Below are 20,273 nucleotides of genomic sequence, written 5' to 3' on the forward strand. Positions count from 1 at the left end.
TCTTCACCTTCCCACTGTGCCCACCTTAGAGATCACAACTAAAATGGTGGAGAATAATTAATCAACAACTGACAGACCCCGAACAGAAGCTCGCGAGTCAAAGGGCCCTTTTGCAAGCGATGACCACAAAGGGTTTCAGATACCACTAAAAACAATGTTTATAATGACATGTAAACCAGGCAGAAGAATAGCGATTTTTTTCTGCTGCTTTCTCTGGCAGGCTAATTGATTTTTTTACTTTCTCTGCAAACATTTGCACTTATCACTAATCATGATTTTGGAATATTTGATTAGTTGATTTAAATCTAGAACATCGAATAGTGTGAGATTGTAGTCTAATAATAAAAAACAACAAAAACAATTCAATGTTTTTTGCGTGTTGCGCCATCTTAGGAGGATCGCTGCTAGCATGTTTAATGCAGTGTTTTGTTTTTCTTGTTTAATTAGAACATATAAACATGGTAGGTCGGTCTTGCTGTGTTAGCATTACGCAGAGTCGTTCAGGAAAAGCCCCTGGTTCTTTTACTTTCGATTTCTCCATATAACAAACAAAACAAGTAGCGGTACGTATCAAAACAATAATAGCAGCAGTGTATGATCCTCCCAAGATGGCGGCGCCACTGCAACAAAGGGCGTGACGTCAGCTTCACATTCTCTATACATTGTTTTCAATGACTGTTTGAGCACTCCACAGACGTGCCGCGTCTTTAACTGCCGAACACCCCACAGAGGCATTGTACCACATCTTTGCCAAACTCACTGCTGACTGTACACGCAATCCAACAGACACGTCGCCCCTCGTCATACCGAACACAACGTTTTCCTGTATGCGCACTCGTGTCCTTAATAACGGTGAACATGGTTTTGTTTGACTATACATACTAGCAGCGCACAGTTTCTGCCGCCACTAAATTACATTATACTTGTTTCATATGTCATTTTTATACATGCTGATCAACCTGTATGGACCACAAAATAAATAGACTGGTGGTGTTATGTACGTAGCAGGGTTAGATTATTTAGTGTATAGGTCATTTTAAGAGCGATAAAGTGGCGGAAAATACTTATCTTCATGCATTTTAAATGTTAAAAATGTGGAAAGCACTCACCACGTTACAACTTCTCCTAGATTTGTAAAACAGAGACTTTATGGAATGCGTGCATACATGGTTACAAGAAAAATTTTATTTTTAATTTATTTTGTTAAATATTTCATTCATTTAGAGAAACGAGGAAGTGTCTTCAATTTGGATGTTGTGTAAAAGCATCAACTGATTGATGGATTAGCATTACTCAACATTAATTATTACCTTACAGTCAGCATCACTACAATCAATTAAAACAAATTATATTTACATGGCATATATTTATATTTAAACTGAGCTGGAACCTGAAGATTTCTAACAATACCCAACCCTCATCACTAAGATGATCGCTAAAGATATGCTTCCGATCAGCTGATACTGTAAGTGCCATCGTTCAGGCTGTTTATAGGGTTGTTGCGATACCGATACTAGTATCAGAAGTGCCACACAAAATTCTGGTCTCGGCGAGTACCTGAATCCATGTAACGATCCAAAACCATTTTCTTAAACAGGACCTAGTTATCCCCACTAACTTTGCTTGACGCTGCCAATGAGAAAACCCTTCTTCTTCGCTGCTCAGAATGCAAACAGGAAGTTGTGCTGTGTCGTCACAAGCAACCACTGTTAAGAGCAACGAAAACGTGCTAGCAGTATGTCCGCTGTTTGGCAGCATCTCAGAGTGGAACAACCATCCAGTAAAACTGCGACTTATATAAAATAATATTACTGTCAAATAATATACACTAGTTTACTGTATGTATTTGTTCATGTTTTATTAAGGGATTAGTCTGAAGCACACTATAATATAATTCTATCAATTCACACAGGGTATCACACATAGTATATACAGCCGTATAGAGATACACATCAGGTATCGGATCAGTCCTCTGTATATCGAATATTATTTAGGCTGCAAATGCCCCTCCCTACTTGCATCTTTAAAAAAGCATTGTAACTAAAATACATTTAAATGGATTTTCTATACAATAATGATGATAATTCGATTCTTACATTAGGGTTGTCAAACGATAAATCACATTTCGAATAAACTAACTTTTATTCTGGATGTGATTAATCCTTTGACAGTCCTAATAATCATAATCAGCTATGGTTTTTCTTTAGCTCAACTGGCACTAACAATGCCATGGTCACAGGTTTGAATCCCAGGTAATGCAATACTGATAAAATGTGGAGACTGTATGCTGAAACCTGAATGTTTGAACAGAAGTGTCTGCTAAGTGAATACATCGAAGTCAACAAATAAATACAATTTCACAGTTTTTTGGAAAGAATCATAGCAAAGCTTTAAAGCTTTTAAATATATTATCAAAACCTTATATGCTAGTCAGCCACATTGACTTCACAGGGAAGTAATAGCAACTCTCAAAAAGAAACTTCCAGGTTAAAATTCATATAGGTTTCCAAATAGTTGATTTGGCAACTATGTTATGAGGAAATGTCATGAGATGGTGATCTATAAACCTGGAGCTATACAAATTCTTCCTTTTCATGTCACGCTTATTCACTGTGTGCATTCTGAAGCTTTAACCCTTTCGAGGTGTCACATAATACCCTAATCCGAACATTGCCACGAAGCGGTCCAAACTCAAGAAAAGACCCAGCTCCTTTTATTTATACTTTTTCACTGCTCTACACTTTTCACTTCACCAGCATTCATTAGCATCATACATATCAATTAGTTGCATGTACCCGACACTGACAAGCCTCCTCTCCCTCAAAGGACTTTCGCTGTGGAGGATTTTTAAATAAACTAAATTTTTCTGATTAAGAGGTTAATTATACTGATTCCTTCCCTTTCGAAAAATTCAGGTCTTAATTCGACATCACCACGGGTCATGAAGCGAGGCCTAATTTTCAGTAGGTATCAATCAGACACTCTCTTAAAGCCAATGAAAAGGGAAGAATGTCTGCATTAGTATACAGAGCAAACTGTATGTTTATAAAAGAAATAACTTGCAAGAACACTTGATTATAAATGTAACCACGTGGAAAACTTTCGATCAAATACCAAATAACAGTGAATGATTACAGAACACATTTACATTTGATATTTTACATACACATTTACAAATTAAATAAATCTGATTTGCGATATTAATGTGTTATAACCATCCGACCGTAGCCCAAATCACAGACATTTCTCAGATTTAGACAGCTAATTCATTTCTCTAAGTTGTCAATGGAAAGGTCTGAGGTAATGATGCTGTCCATCACCCTGTTTAATAAAGCCAAAAGACGTGTGGTCATATTGTTTCCAACAGCCATAAGCCTTATCTGCGAAAGGGTGAGCAGCAGCCCCTAGCTTACCCAAGAGCCAATGAATCAAACCCTTTTGGACCTGACAATTCGGTCCTGAGGGTCTTTTTTAAAGCCAATATCACACAAAAGCAAGAATCTAACGTGTGTGGTCATGGGGGGGGATAATGAACTATTTTGACTGGCTTTAAAATGACACTGTAGGCACCAAAGGTGCGTTGAAGGTGAGGAGATCAATGAAAGGACACATGAGTGTCGGTGCCCCCCTATCGCATCTCAGGACTGTCGCAGTGAGGGTTCGTTTTACAAAACTAGCACAACTTTGGTCCACATCATCATATTGCACTGCCGTTAATCTCATGGCGCATGTTTACAGAGAAAGTCACTCTTGTTGTGTCTACTCAAAATGTTAGCCAAGGGGGCACTGTTCATTGTAAACACTACCTTTTCTGACCATTCAGCTGTACTGAAACACAGCCAAGTCTAGTAGGCTACTTTTGAATAGTCGGGAAAAAAGCGAACTTACGAGAGGTTCTTAAGACATGTCCTGCAGTGCAACATGCCATTATATTATAAACAGTGTTTTGCTAAGTATTTTGTATTTGTTATGGATGCAACATAGAATATCAGTACATTTAAAAATACATATCACACTGTAAGACCATTTCAATGAGCCAGCTGTTTAAATATAGACATTTAAAAATAGACATTTTGACAGAAATGGTGACCTGTTACAGGACCTGTGTTATACACTGCCAACAGTCATATAAATTTCAACTTACAATCCTGATGGCGAATAAAACAAAGGATCACAGACACAATTTGCCTCCGTTCTGAACCAAGTCTGCCCTCGGTTCTAAATGCAATTTTCACCTTAAATATCTCCTTGCGGTCTCAATGTCAAGGTGTGAACTAATTTACTTCCAGACAAGCCCACATCTGAATCCTGGCTGAGAAATGTTAAGGGTCTGTTAAACACAGACAGTCTTGCATTTTGGTGTACTGTCAATATTGATTCTGCACTTAAAATCTTTCTTGATACAGGACAAGGGTTAAGACATGAACTATGAACCACTGATAAATATGAATTCGTATACAGTAGGCCTGCAGTGCTCAACAATTCCATATATACAGAACGGGAAATGCAGAAACATCGGTGCCACCGTGAGATCTCATGAGGACTAGGCAGCAAAGGTACTCGAACAGGTACTTCTAAACCGTGACAGATCAATGATGAAATCTACATTGATAGCTCGAGTTCAAAGCCTTTTCTCTGCTAAGTGTATTCCACCATATTATCTGGCACAGCATTTCACTGGTTGTCGGCTTAACAAAACCAGTCAGTAATAGCAATAAGGTGCCCATGTTCCGTGGAAATTAAAGACAACAAACTGCATAAAATCCTTTCACCGCCGGTCACTATAAGCTCAGGTGCACCGACTAAACTAAGCAAAAAAGGTAGAAAAATAAATAGCATGCTGCCAAGTATCTTCCGCCTAAGGGGGAGGAAGGGGAACAGTCCACACAAAATGCCTTTGAGCACAACAGTCAATAAGAACATTGTTTGGACCCCTCTTGAGGATGTAATTCTAGTGGGGCCCCCCTCACAGTATGCAGCAGCCTTTTTCAAAATTAGCAAAAAACAGCTCTTCTCAGATGCGACACTTGCTAAAAAATATATTTGTGTTTTCTCGGTTCTTCTATTTGTACAGATTACCTAGCATGATTTTAACAGGGTCGGACTCAAGTACTCGGACCTTTTCGAACCACACAACACATACAAACGGATTTAATTTCACAGGGTGGAGGTCTGTTTCTCTTCAATTAGCCAAACTAGGAAACTTTACGCTATAATAAATCCTACATACGTCTTTATAGGAATCCCTGAACTTGAACTTCTGGGCTGAAGACAAACAAGAAAATAATAAAAATGCAATTTACATTTCAAACAAAAGTATTAGCAAGATTCCGCCGACAACATAGACAAACTATCTTCTGGCTCCAAAATGCATTAAAAAAATTCTTGAAGGGCCAAAGTCTTCCAATCACCCTGCTATAGTGAGCCAGTGACTACATAAAGCCCATAAATGAACTACTGTCTCACTTCGGACGTGTCGGCAGAGCACAAATAGCGGAGCCCATATATATCATTGATCAGAGTTTCTTTCTGAACGTCAACCCCCCCGATTATCAGCGAGTCCCTGTTGGCTGCGATCAATACCTGCATTCACGCTGGAATTAGATTTCACTCTTACGTCTGTCAAGTGTCGGGCAGCCATTTGCGTGCATATGGAGCAAGTTGAGAGAACGTCCTCACTTACGTAAATGGCTGATGCATTTTCGAGATCTGTTTTTTCTAATTACACAGCCATCGTACACCATCGGTGAGCCCTCAACACAGTTAAGACAAACCCTCGCGCTGCCCCTAACATGCACAAAACAACACGTTTCGGCTGCATTTATACCGTTAGATCGATTTAGATGGCGCGGTAATTGTGTACATGTTGGGATTTTTTCATTGTGTCTGAGCTACTACTGCACTACTGTAGCCACGGCCGGGAGGACGCGAGGCTTTCTCCGCCGATCTGGGTTAACCCCTAGAGACACCAGATGAAACAATGAAAGCCATTTCACGCGAATAAAATGTTGCTTTCGGGGCCAAACTTCCTAAAGTTGCTTCCAAACGTAACGGGCTTTTCGCGGAATCGCGCTTCCTACCGTGAACCGCTCGATTTACGATACACCACGGCGGTATCCCGAGATCATTTTAATACTATTAGCCAGCCACTTTGAGCCGCTGTGCGTGTAAGAAACGCTTCGCTTTTCACGCAAAAGCTGCTATGCTATTGTCTGGCTGCTCACCAGAGTCCCTCAAAACCGTGCGTCGGTAATCCCTTTAACCGTTTAGTCCATTCATTTACATCAATGGACGGCCGAATCGCCTTTATGTACGATTAAAAACCATATCGCTAGTAAATGCCCCTTCCGATGCGATACCGGCTAGGCCTCGCTTGAATCCCCGGGCTCACCTGACTCGCCTTTACCCTTCAGGTTCCTCTGGCTCCGGGTTCACTCTCCGATCCTGAAGCGCTGCTGTAGCTCTTCACGACCAGTCCCCGGCACCGGCAGGCAACACAAAAGCGCTGATTGGGCCTCGGCGAGCGCTCATCCCCTTGGTCTCTGCCCAGACAGACGGGTTATTGGTCGGCGGCTGTGTCGGAGACGCGCCCCTATTAAGGTGTATGTTGTTGTCTGTGTCTGGAGGGGAGGGGACAAGAAGCTCTGAAATGATGGGAACTGAATGGGTTGTTATGCGCGTCGTGTCGGCAGCACAAGGCGAGCTTACTACACTGACAGATAAATTGTGGACAGCCATATTAACTCCCTCTTCATTCCGTCAGGGGCGATCGACTGGAGCATTTTGAGGAACATTGTGGTCTGAAACCGTCGCGATTTGATGTAACGTTTTGACGTTCCTCGAGCCGTTTTCACAACTTAGACAAAACAGACGGCACTCGTTTTTTTACAGAAATGAGGGTTTTAAAGGAATGGTTGGTTTTAGGTGCATACGAGTGATTTTATTAGTCGTTGCCTGAAGCACTATTAAGGTTAATTTATATGTTATATAGTATTTATATATGTATTTTAGTATAATAATCTTATTTACATTTCATAGATATGTCTGACCAATCGCTTTCTGCACCAATGCAGCACAGCAAGTCAGAAATTGTGCAAATTGTAAACGGTTTTCAATGTTTATTATTTTTATACGAAAAACCGAGCAGGGCATTACGATACAGTGAGCAATGCTATTCTCCTGACCTACTTACACCAGTAAATCGGTATGCATTGTTGCAACCCAGAATACAAAGCGAGCAACTATGGTAACTAAAAATGGGTTTTCAAAAGAAATCTATCGTCTGCATTGTGCAGACCCGTATGGTCATTGTTTCACGCAACGCAGACCCCCCCCCCTCATCCGGCGGCGGTGGTGATCCCGGTTGTTGTTTACAGTCACGGTTATGATGCTGTATTTCGTTCGTCAGCCACACCGTCTGGGACGGCTTTGTCCCTACAGTCGCAGGAGGAGCCGCTCTACGGTTAACTATAGCTCGTTTGGTGTTTATAGATATGGAAGAATACTGACCAATTGTAACATTTGTCCACCATAAACCCGCAAAGTGTTTTAACTGAAGCAGGGTATGTATTGATCTTCGCACAGAGCCCTTTTGTTGTTTGTCAACACTGGAGTTGAGACCTCTAGCGGCGGTTTGTGTTTTTAACAAGATTTAAAAGTCTCAAAGTAGATGAGCGAGTCACTGCAATATGGAGTAGATAGATAACTCACGGCTGTCTACACATACTGTAGCATAAGAGCTGCTTTATGTCGCATCACGTCGCTGTCAATGGTTGAACTCATTACATTCTATTGGGAAATATAGAAATTTAACAAATATGTATTTTGAAATGAACCTCTAAATATAATTTCTTGATAGCATCAGTCAGTTTTGTCAATACATCAAATAAAAAAATTGTGTTTCATTATAGACAAAAATCCATGGTAAAACACGTGGAAGTTAGATTTGCAGAACTGTAAGTAGTAAGTCACACTTCACTTTTTATAGTAAAAGCACAGATTAAGATTCATTGCAAAAAATCAGAAAGGGACAAACCATTTGTTACACAACAGCATTATTTTGTTATTTGCTCAACTTTACTTTCACAGTGTTTCACAGAACAGGTTGTTATTCAATTAAATTAGGAGAGCCTGTTGGATTTAAGAGTACAGGTTTGTGATAAATGTTTCATGCTGTGATTCTCTGATCTTATTCAGCATTCCTTTCATGGATTGCACCATCATGCCGTAATCCAGCGAACACAAACACTCACTTGAAATATAAACAACCAACCAAGTTTTATAGGTTCAGTGAATAAGGCCATATTCCAACCCCGTAAGCTCTCTCTCTCTCTCTCTCTCTCTCTCTCTCTGTGTATTCCCCCCCCCGCCCACGCACACATTTGTATAAGGTCTGTCACATGGAGTCATGTGGCAAGTGTATGAGGGCAGAGTCACATGTTCTCTAACTTGTGAACTAGGTTCTCATACAAACCTGAATTACGTTTTTGTAAGTATTCTGTCAAGTTTGCACATTCATTTAATATTGAAGGCTTATAAACACTTCTTCAACATAAAGTACCAAAGACCTTAATATGTGTGAATACACTATGTACTGTAAGCTTTGTGTACTATTGGAATTAATCAAATAATAAAGAAATGCCCAATGTTTTAATCTCTGCGCTTCGGTCTTCATGCACCACTGTCATTCTGATGTTTCCAGTATTTTCACATACAAAATGTACAAAAACGAGGGCAATAAAAACAATAATTAAATTGTAGCAAATTATACAAAAGTCTAACTCAGCAGGGGCTCTGTAAGACTAAAACTAAGCAGACTAAGCGGTTTAACTTGTGATTAAAAGCTTGAAAAGTCTTCTCTAAATGCTAAGGCTTTCTCAAAACTATGGATAATTGACATGGTCACGTGTTATTCCAATAAAATTAAAGGTGTATGTAAAGGTTTGTATGAATGTTGTGTATAGTTGTACTTGGAGTGTAAACAGAATATACTGTATGTTTTAACAATAATTTAATGAGATTTAACACAAAATAACACACACAAAAAGCTAAGGCCTATTAGAAAACTAAAACAAAATTTGAAACTGTCGAAATTTTTTGATTTATTTCCTGTAGGCTTTTTGTTTTTCTTAGAATAAACTCATATTTTCTCATATGCTACACATACAGTATATGAATAGTTTCGTTACAAAATTAGATAACTCAGTTGAAATTAAAAAAAATTCTCACTTTGGAACCAAACTCTTCATATATTATATATACACCTTATATATATATTTTTTCCATAGACCTCGTATTTCGATGGTTTAAACTAAGTAGAGGGAGCAATAAAAGTAAATATTGTACAAATATGCCCTCCAGACATTACTTCTGGCCACTACTGTTTATAGAGAAAAATTAGAACAATTGCAGACAGCGATAAGAACATTAATACATTCATTTTCATCACGTATAAACACTAAAATTGTTTGTTGTTGTGTCATGCTTGATTTAATCACTGATGTTTGATTGTTCATCAATATAATTTGACAGAATATTTCTCAATGTTAATTAATGTTCAAAATTAAGAGTTAGGAAGACTGTAGACAGCGAGTAATTAAGCCTTATGTAAATGAGTTACAGCTCAGTAAGGTTTGAATAGCATTAAGTATTAGACACAACTGAAGGATTTGTTTCTTGATGTGTGAGTTGTCAATTTATTTAATGGGATACTTCACCCAAAAATGAAAATCCTGTCATGTTTTCAGCTTCGAGCTGTCCTAGATTCTTCAAAATGTCTTATTTTGTGTACAACAGAACAAAAAATTATGATAATGTAATTTTTCCTACCATGGGAGTCAATGGGGGGCAAAATCTGTCTGGTTACAAGCATTCTTCCAAATATATTTCTCTGTGTTCATCAGAACAAATACATTTATACAGATTTGGATCAACTCGATGAGTAAATGATGACAGATTTTTCCTTTTTGGGTGAAGTATCCCTTTAAAGGTAAAACCTTCTCCAATCAAACGCCTCAAAATAAATATTCAACATCACATAGAGCATCAACCTATTAATATTATTAAACTGTGTAATGTCGATACTACAGAGAGCATAAAATCCTTAAACACAAAAAGAGGGGAGATGTTATGTAAATATTCAAAGTGCATATATATATATATATATAATCAATAAAGTTATGCAATCTGTCAGCTTAGAAGACTGCAGCACACACTTGGCTGGTTAGCAAACAAGGTAAAGAGAGGGATTATATAAAGAGGTCATTATGTTCTACAATATAATTTAGTTTTGATCATGAAGAAAACATTTTATTTCTAAACCCTTTGTGATAGTGTATACCAATTTAATAATGAAAATAATTTCATAAGCATAGCAGCAGAAAAGATCCCCTTTACCCACAGATGTGTACATTTGTTTAAAAACAGAGTAACTCATCCGTGTCATTGAATATTATGACGGTAAAACATTTGAGCACACAAAAAAATGTGGAGTGAACCATTCAATTTAGAAGACCTTGCTTGTTGCCTGACACTGTTAAATTACATTTACATTTGGGGATTCAGCATAGTTAATAAATAAAAATAAATAAAGCAATTCATCATGTTAAGAGACTCCTTTGGGTTAAATAAGAATATATTAAACAATATATACCACAAATACTTTTCAAATATAACCACATTTACCAGCAGAGGGCAATGCAGCCTCGAGGGTGACACTGGGTGCTACGTAAATCTATAAATATCCCATTGTAAAGAAGTCTAAGAAAATCCGTATACATATTTGCAACTATAAATTGCATGCATGAGCAAAAAAAGTAAATGCTTTGTCTGTTTAATGATTTTCTATTTCTAAATCTACACATACGTTGCTGTCCTTACATCCAAAAAAATACATAAACCAATTAACATGACACAAATAACTTTTACCCAGTTGCTACTTGGCCATAGCAGTCCCGCACGTCACCAGAAAGCACGTTATCCGTGTCGGTTTGCATATCAGCGATTGTATAATGGCTTGTGAAACTGAACCTGCTGCCAACACGAGCTAAATAAATCTTAAAAACTCTGTCATAAATGCAGTAACACCGACAAATGAAACACCCCTTACACGAATTGTCTTAAAATAATTCATACTTTATTATTCGTTTTGATTGATTTGATCGAAGCATAAAGAACGGGCTGTGATCATCAACCGCGCGACGTTTAATCCCAAACACATTTAACCTTGGAGAGATGTGACAATGGAGATCAAACTGCCAATAGAATGTGTTCACAAACCCTTTGTTTTTAATTAAAATGTCTACGGGGGGCAAATTAAAAGGGCTGTTACATTTGAATGTCTTCATTATACGTATGTAATACAAGAGGAGGGATAACGCAAATGGCTTACAAAATTGGTTCATACACTTAACTCTAAAAAAAACATAACCTGTTCAGTTGAACCAGAAATGTCAACTAGTTGTTTATCAGATAATCCATGAATAATTGTTGGAAAGCCATGTTTGGAAAGCCATGCTATTTCAGATTATTTATTTGTGTGATTTTCAAGTTATTTTGGTCTGAATGACAGCTAGAAATGTCACTCTTTAGACATTCAATTGACTTATTGGTTAATTGCTGCACGGCGGAACCATATGGATTTTTCTATAGCCTATTGGACATCACCATTATCCTTTCAGTTAAAAGTCAGTTAGACATCCTCAGCGTTCACGTCAATTCACTGTAAAAGCTGCAGGGTGAAGCTGAGGTTCCATCACTGTGCTGCTGGATTGTATGCAGTTTTATGCAGTCTGGCTGAAGGTGAAAGGCTGGTGGGTGGTAGAGACAGTGTGCTAGACGATACAGACATTGGATACTCTTCAGCACCTGGACAGCTCCGAATCATATCTGCTTTTTTGCAATAAGTGCGACTAAACGATTATTTTAGTTTCTTTTAAACAGCTCAACAATCCTAAAGCTTCGAGCCATCAAACTTTTTCCCAGGAGAGCATCGTTACCACACTGATGAGTGAATAACCATTGACTGCGGCAAACTGTAACAGAAGAGTCCACGGTGCTGTCAAGCTCTACAGGGATGGATGCGATAAAACTCCGCGTTAGGGACAAGACTTCTCGTGGATTTACCCGTTTATTTCCAGCAGTACGTATCCTGGTGATCTGATAGCGGACTGTTGAATACACAACATTTTATCCTCTGCTGCAGCATCATGTCTTATATGTAAATTACACTGGGGCAGAATTTGCGACAAAATTGTGTTCATGGATTAATCTACACATAGTAAACATTCCAGCACACAGGTAAGTCAACTACATGACAGTTAAATGATGTGTGCAATGGCCATTGAGTAATTTACGATAATTAGCTTACTATGAGCTCGTTGAAAAATGTGCACGAAACCTTATTAAAGAAAAGTCAAAGGTTGTGTCTTTGTGTCAGAAACTAGCTGCATACATTGACATGCGGCTCTTTTAATGCGTTTTGAGACCAAATTTGTTATCCAAAAATTTATGATAAGAAATGCTGTTTGTGTGTAATGTATACACACTCTAACACCGAGTCTACACCTTAAGAGACGTGACAGGCGCGACGCGACATGACAACCTGCTGGTTCTTATGATAGGTTTACACCAAACGCGAACAATCGCGTTGCACGCTCTTTATTACTCGCCGGAAAAGTTCGTTATTTTCGCGGCAATCGCTCCGCCCAATTCGCACCGGCTGCCGCGAGTTCACGTCTATACGCGTCATTGCATTGACTTTCTATGTAATTTACTCGCGTAAACGGTTAATTCGCGTTTGGTGTGAACCCAGTGTTATGCTGGATTCACACGGTACGTGATGAGCGGTGGAATTGCCATGCGGCAGCAGCCTTTAAGCCAATGTGGCTGCTGCTGTTGCTGGGGTTGTCAAAATATAAAGTAAAAATGGTTTCTAATGCGTTTCTACACTCTACACGGAAACGGTGCTATATAGCACACCCAAATAACTTCCGAAGAACGACTTAAGCACCAATATAAGGTGCTATATAGCACTAAAAGTGCTTCCCCTATATGAGCCAAGAACCACTTTTAGTAAGCTACTATATAGCACCATATTCTTTACACCGTGTCTACACTGAATGTGACCGACGCAACACAACAAAATACATATAATGTACAGGGAGTAAGAAATATTACATTTATAAAACAATACCAGTATCAGTTTTCGTGAGCTTTTATAGCTTTTTTAGATTACCAAAATAATTTATTTCAAACATAGTGTCAAACAAATGCAATGAGGAGTGTAGAATCAAGAAAAGGCATTTTCTTTCATTTTTTAAATTTCATTTTCTTTTCATGGGTGAGAACTTTCGTGAGTTTTCTATGTGGCCACTGTGGGATACGTCAGCCTATTTTAACACAATTCGTTGTTAACACTCCCTAACACTTCTATCACAAATCTATAACAACTCATTTTTATCAAGAATATAAATACAATTTAGTCACAGTTTTAGAGATTACAATACAATGACATATTATTTTTCCTAACAATTCTACTGGAGATGCAAACCAGTGCAGACCTTTTAACAGAAGGTGCATCTCAATACCCAACAATAGAACTGTATCATTAATAAGTCATTATGGCTAAAGGAAAAGGGCACATTCCGTGTGAAAATAAAAATGTAAAAGCATTCTTAGTAGTATAGTCTTTTTAAACCGATCTTGCATCATATTAGCATATTAATAACAATCACTTGTGGTACATTGCAAAGAGTTATGACGGCTACCACATTATTACCCTTTCCTTGCATATTTTTGCATAATGTTTATCTACATTAGGAGGCGGGAGTGCTAAGCTGCCATAATTCCAGAGGGAAGGTACACCGCCATCACTCAGACTATCTATTAGAGAAACAGGAAGGCAGCAATGTAAAAGAGATGCATCCTTCTTAAAGTCTGCATGCTGTTATAGTCACGCAAATTAAGAGTAGAGATATAAGTCATGGTAACAAAAGAGATATACAATAAGACTCATTTGGTTAATTTATTCCAAAAAAACAAACGCATTTCCTTCTGCACTGAAATTAACATGCATATTGATTTCTCAGCATACAAAAAACCTACAAAACAACTGCTCTCCTATTAAATACACCTTTTACTTTTTGGTGGATATCATTCATGTCAGAGCTGAACAACAACCCCATTTATACTGTACAAGACTGAAACACTGCGCAGACTGAACAGAGAAGTGTGTGTACAGTCACCCCCATGCTGTTTACCTGGACTAGGGCTATACAAAAACATTTTTCACGGGACATACTGAGTCCAAAAGCTTATTCTTTATTCTTTATTGTCATTGTAAAGAGTAAATGTACAACGAAATTTAGTGCGTACTCACAATGCAGAAACAATAAACAAAGAAGAGTAGACATTGAAAGATATTGCACTGGTAATACAGATCAATACATTTCCGAGAATATTTCATGAACGTTGCACATTGCTTATAGATTCTAACTGGACGTCTCCAAATATTGCACAGACGGCATTAATTTGTTTACCTGATTAGCCATTGATATGCAAACTAAAGCTTTAGCAGCAACCCTGAACGACTAAAACATTATTTGCTATCTGGCCACAATGATGTTTTTAGTAAGACTATAAACTTTACATTAATACCTAAACTTTAAGTCACACAATGACTCAATAGGATATTATTTCACTCAGAGCTCATGTTTATTTAAATCTGTTTGTAAAGATCCTACTTCGTTAACAAAGACGATAAACAAGGAAGATGGAACATCTGCCCTCTACATTTGAAGTGCTACTTTATATATTCCTATCTCATCTTAAAATCTGAGCACAGCCCACTGATCCTTCTCAAAAGGTTTATATATAGACCTTTAAAGTACCACTGAAGTGCAATCTATCTCCTTTCCACTTAACCAAGATGGATCCTATCTTGTGAAAAAAAGCCCCTGGCAAGAGCCCCCTGTCTCTCAAAAATGAGATTGCAGAAGGACACTATCAATGCACAAGATATTACGGTGCATGAAAAAGGGACAATGGGGTTTACTGTCAGAAGAGTGACTAATGTGACAGTGGAATTTGGCCGGATGGTAATTTCTTAAAAATGGGCGCAGAATATTCTTAAGTATACTTGCTTTACATCAAGTACATTAACACCCTTTGTTTAATTCACAGGATGTCAGAAAACGTGTCTCTCCTATCCATCAACCCCACAAGCATTTGGGAAAGCACCTCTGTCATCTCCAACCCTCGGTTCCCTCCAGACTGGGAAGCGCCCACATTCACGGTGGCCGCTCACTTCCGAGTGGTGGCCACCCTGGTGCTCTTCATCTTCGCAGCGATCAGCAACCTCTCTGTGCTGATCAGCGTCACCAGGGGACGAGGGCGCCACCTGGCCTCACACCTACGGCCTCTCATCGCCAGTCTAGCTTCTGCCGACCTGGTCATGACCTTTGTGGTTATGCCCCTCGATGCTATTTGGAATATCACAGTGCAGTGGTATGCTGGCAACGTCATGTGCAAGCTGCTTTGCTTTCTCAAGCTCTTTGCCATGCATTCTTCATCCTTCATCTTGGTGGTGGTCAGTCTGGATAGGCATCACGCCATTTTGCACCCGCTGGAGGCTCTAGATGCCGGACGCAGGAACAGGAGGATGCTACTGGCTGCCTGGATTCTCAGCGTAATGTTTGCTTCTCCGCAGGTATGTGGATGAACAAGATGTCAATTTAAGTTGTCATGTTTGGGGTCGTCTTGTTAGGGCCAGCACAAAACTGCCTCTGATTATTATAGATGGGTGGAAATGTTTGGAACGAGTTGTTGGAGGTGATTTTTGATACACAAAAACATCAAGTGTTTTGTGAAATTAAAAATGTGTTTTGGGAAATTAAAATGACACACACCACTGTGTTTTAAGGGCCATTCTGCTTTTAGTCTATCCATGAAGTATTTCCTGATAGCCATCTAAGCTTTTCCTTGAAGTAATTATCCTTAGCTTGAAGCGGTGCAATAACTGACCCTGGATCAGTGACTCTTCACTAAGTATTTACTGCATTGATTATAGATTCTATTTGTCAAGCTACACAAGGCTCAGGGGATTATTCCTAACCTTTAAAACTCTTCAAACCCCTTTCCTGGCCCTTTATTTTTCCCTCTGAAAGGTTTCTAGCCCCTTACTTAAATATAGTAACACAGAAGTAGTCATTTTTTGCAGTCTGTGGAAGCAACCATGGCTGTTGAAATCATTAAGGGAGATAGAGAAGCCTGTTTGACACAAGGTCAGCTAGTCAGCCATGGATAATGGGAAAGAGATGTAACTGCAGACGTTTGTGTGGGTGGGTGGTGTATTGTGGTTATCAATACATCCATACTTCCCTCATAACCACCCACACTCTTCTATTTAATGTGCGCAATTCCCCGTCCCTGGCACAAAACTGTGGGGTTTTTCTCTGTTAAGCTATGTGGCACGTGATAAACTGTGTAAAAAAATTAATTGAAAATAAATAGAATAAAGTCTTGAACACAAAACAGAAATGTCATGAGGTGATTAAAATGTTAGATGAACTGAAGTGTATACTATACTTAAAGGAACAGTTCACACATGAATGAAAATTCTGTCATCATTTACTCACCATCTTGTCACTTCCAACTTGTTTGACTTTCTTCGGCAGACACATATATTTTGAAGAATGTTGGTAACCACACAACAGCGGAACCCATTCACTTCTATTGTACAGACACAAAACCAATGCAAGTAGATGGGTACAGCTGTTTTTAAGTTACCAACATTCTTCATAAAAATATTTTGTGTTCTGCAGAAGAAAGGAAGAAAGAAAGAAAGAAAGAAAGAAAGAAAGAAAGAAAGATAGAAAGAAAGAAAGAAAGAAAGAAAGAAGAGAGTGATTCAATTAACAGAATAACAGAATAAAATTTTTGGGTGAAATATCCATTTATAATACTAAGACTGTTTGATGTTCATATTTTTTTACCTTTAAACTCAATTTATTACATTGATAAAATCATTTGCAATGAAAAAATAGTTTACATTGAAGAAAATGGAAAGCTTTCTTCTAGTGGTCAAGGATATGATAATAGAATTTAACATTATGGGTTTGTGGGGTATTGTTAAAGCGACAAAATGACAGAAGCATCATGTCTTTCAATATGAACCCTGGCATTATTTTTATCATTTCAGTTGTTTATCTTCAGAGCAATTAAAGCCGATGGAGTCGACTTTGTTCAGTGTGTAACACACGGAAGCTTTCAGCAGCGCTGGCAGGAAACAGTCTACAACATGTTCCACTTTGTCACCCTGTATGTATTTCCCCTGCTTGTCATGAGCTTCTGCTACACACGAATCCTTGTGGAAATTAACCGCCAGATGCCTCGTAAAGGAAAGGGTAAAATAACTTTGCTTTGTTCTGATCTAACACCCGTCATTGGTGAAGCATTTCTCTAATTTCACCCCAACCTTATATTTCCTTTCTAGGTGGTGAACCTTGTCTGAGACGCAGTGGAACTGATATGATCCCAAAGGCTCGCATGAAGACCCTGAAGATGACCATCATTATCGTGGCATCGTTTGTGGTGTGCTGGACGCCGTATTACCTGCTCGGCATCTGGTACTGGTTTCAGCCTCGCATGCTACAGGAGATGCCGGAATACGTCCATCACGCCCTCTTTGTCTTCGGCAACCTCAACACGTGCTGCGACCCGGTCATCTATGGTTTCTTCACACCCTCATTTCGTGCGGACATAGCCGGCTGCTTGTGCAGGAGAAATCCGAATTCTTCTCCAAAATCACTGGACAGACTCTCTGCAAGAAGAGGTGGAGCGAGTGGAGAAGCAGAGTCAGATCTCGGAAGTGCTGACCAGCACAGTGGACAAGCATAACGCTAAGAAATCTCCACGAGCTATAGTGACTAAACCAACATTACTTCAGGCATAGCCTGATGTGCCTGCTTGACTTTCTGAACTTAGAGGTAGACCTTTGCTGAAACTTGAAACTCTGTGACTAGACCTCTTTATATGATGCTAATGGTGTCATAGTATTAGAATATAAGAGCGCTTTTCCACCAAGGTGCCGAATCATTCTCGTCGCTTAATCGTTCCACTCCGTGCCAATCCACGCAAGCCTGATAACAGAAGTTTTTAGAATGTGGATAAAAGCGTCTGCCAAAATAAATATATGTAGAATGTAAACACAAACGCGCGTCACGTGCTGCCTTGGTAACACAAGAGACTGAACTATAGCGGCTCTCCGTACACCCATTAGCACGATTTAGCACTGTTAGACAACCATGACGAAAATTCCGAGCCGAGAACTGCATTCTTGTGCGGTGTCGAACCAGGCACACGTGCAAACATAACTGTAGCCGTTTCGGGCTGTGCCTAGAACGGTTCGGCACAATGGTTGAAAAGCGCTCTAAGTTTGATGTTTGCTGAATTGATATTTAATCCACCTACAATCAGAATGTATATTGAACATATAAGAAACTGTCTCAGTTTGACATTGTGGTTTTAAAGGGATAGTTCAACCAAAAATGAAATTTCTATCTTTTAGAGGGTGAGTAAATGATGACATAACGTTCATTTTACTCTCTGGACATTTTAAAAGGAGATTTAAGTAAGAGAAAATCACCATACAAAAGTTTAGGGTCACTTGACGAAAATGTTTCATTTGATCAGAATTATTAATAATTTTTGAAAGTAGTTATGTGGATAGAAATATATTGAGATTGATGAATGGGACTAAATAAAGAAAAAGTGGCCAATAAGAGCCCAGAATAGATGAGAACTACTCAAAAGGGATAATTCATTTAAAATCTTATTCCAAATCTTCCTTTCTTCTGCAGAACACAAAAGAAGATATTTTGAATAATGTTGGTAACCAGACAACACTGGACCTGAACACATGAAGAGGCCCACACATGACATATATCAATTGTGGGCAGCTAAAAGTGTCTTAATAAAATATAGGAATTTAAATATATTATTGATACTTACAATGCAATTTTTGTATCTCATCCACCATACATGACCCATTTTACCGTGGTCATATTACATTACTAAGTGGCAAATGCCTGCTGTGCTGTATGGTGGCCAAACAAAAATGATCCTTTTGCAAAAATATTTCGTGCAGCGCCGATAATTTAAAAACAGCAATATATTGGTCTATCACTACTCAAAATATATTATTTTGATTATTTCGAACGGCAATATATTGGTCTATCACTACTCAAAATATATTATTTTGTGTTCCACAGAAGAAAATGTCATAAATATGTTTTGAACCACACAAGGGAGAATAAACAGAATAGAACAGTTTTTTGTAACAAATAAGGAATGAATGAGTGACCCTAAACTTCTGAAAAGTGAATCTTTGAATCGAAACAACCAAATGGCAGTGTTTCAGGCACTGCGAAAATGTGAGCTATTTGGCTGTCTAGAACCGGGTAATAAAAGCACAGTGCCTACTTTAAAATCCACATGCATAACAGCACCAGCATTTAAAAACTTGTTGACAAGGATCTCTAATTAATTACAGCTCAGAGTCAGAGCAACAACCTGAACTAAAAGCTAGTTTGGCGCCACGCATGTGTAACACATCGTCTTTGCTTCAGGTTCTGGAATGTCACCTAATGTTATACAAAACTGCCTTAGCAAAATTTCTCTTCAAGAAATGTTGTTGTGAATATTCTGTTTATCTGTTATTTATGTTTTTCGCTAGTTATTCATTGTTTGCAGCAGCAGTGTATTTTAATAATGATATGCATGAATCTCCAGAAAGGAATTTGTTGTGGTGCGTGTTTGTGATTACTTGGGGTGACCATACAGCCTTAAAGGGACAGTTCAACCAAAAATATAAATACTTTCATCATTTACTCACCCTCATGTCATTTCAATCCTGTATGACTTTCTTTCTTCTGCAGAACATAAACAAAGATCATTTATAGATTGTTGGTAACCAAACAACGTTGGTCCCCATCGACTACTATTGTATGGACACAAAACCAATAAGACATCAAAAATATCTTCTTTTGTGTTCCACTAGAGAAAGAGTAATAGACAGGTTTTTAATGCTATGATAGTGAATAAATTGATTTCTTTGTGAGAACTATCCTTTTAACTTACATATCTAGATCAATGTCAATACTGCTTTTTCAAAGATGGTTAACAATTTACTGTATAAGTAAAGAAAAATTATTGAAGAAAGAAACACCTTTGTGTGTCCCTTATATATTTTAAATAAACATCAGAGAGTTGACAGA

At 38.4% G+C, this 20,273-nt stretch overlaps 2 protein-coding genes across 2 annotated transcripts in view; one reads left to right on the forward strand and one right to left on the reverse strand.

Moving 5' to 3' along the window:
- The window catches only part of gatad2b (GATA zinc finger domain containing 2B), a 31,793-nt gene extending 25,224 nt beyond the window's left edge, over nucleotides 1-6,569 (reverse strand). Inside the window, exon 1 of the mRNA XM_079485241.1 lies at nucleotides 6,392-6,569. The gene's annotated coding sequence lies outside the window, so the exon portion shown is untranslated. The remainder of the gene's footprint in view (nucleotides 1-6,391) is intronic.
- An 8,612-nt stretch (nucleotides 6,570-15,181) lies between these two features.
- On the forward strand, nucleotides 15,182-20,211 carry gnrhr1 (gonadotropin releasing hormone receptor 1; the record flags this gene model as incomplete). Its single annotated transcript, XM_079484280.1, has 3 exons — nucleotides 15,182-15,706; nucleotides 17,198-17,402; nucleotides 17,492-20,211. The coding sequence occupies 3 exons, from the start codon at nucleotides 15,182-15,184 to the stop codon at nucleotides 17,893-17,895; spliced, it is 1,134 nt and encodes a 377-aa protein (XP_079340406.1). The 3' UTR covers nucleotides 17,896-20,211.
- Between the last annotated feature and the right edge of the window lie 62 nt (nucleotides 20,212-20,273).

Source organism: Barbatula barbatula (assembly GCF_947034865.1).
Source record: "Barbatula barbatula genome assembly, chromosome: 21".
In the NCBI taxonomy this organism is placed as follows: domain Eukaryota; kingdom Metazoa; phylum Chordata; class Actinopteri; order Cypriniformes; family Nemacheilidae; genus Barbatula; species Barbatula barbatula.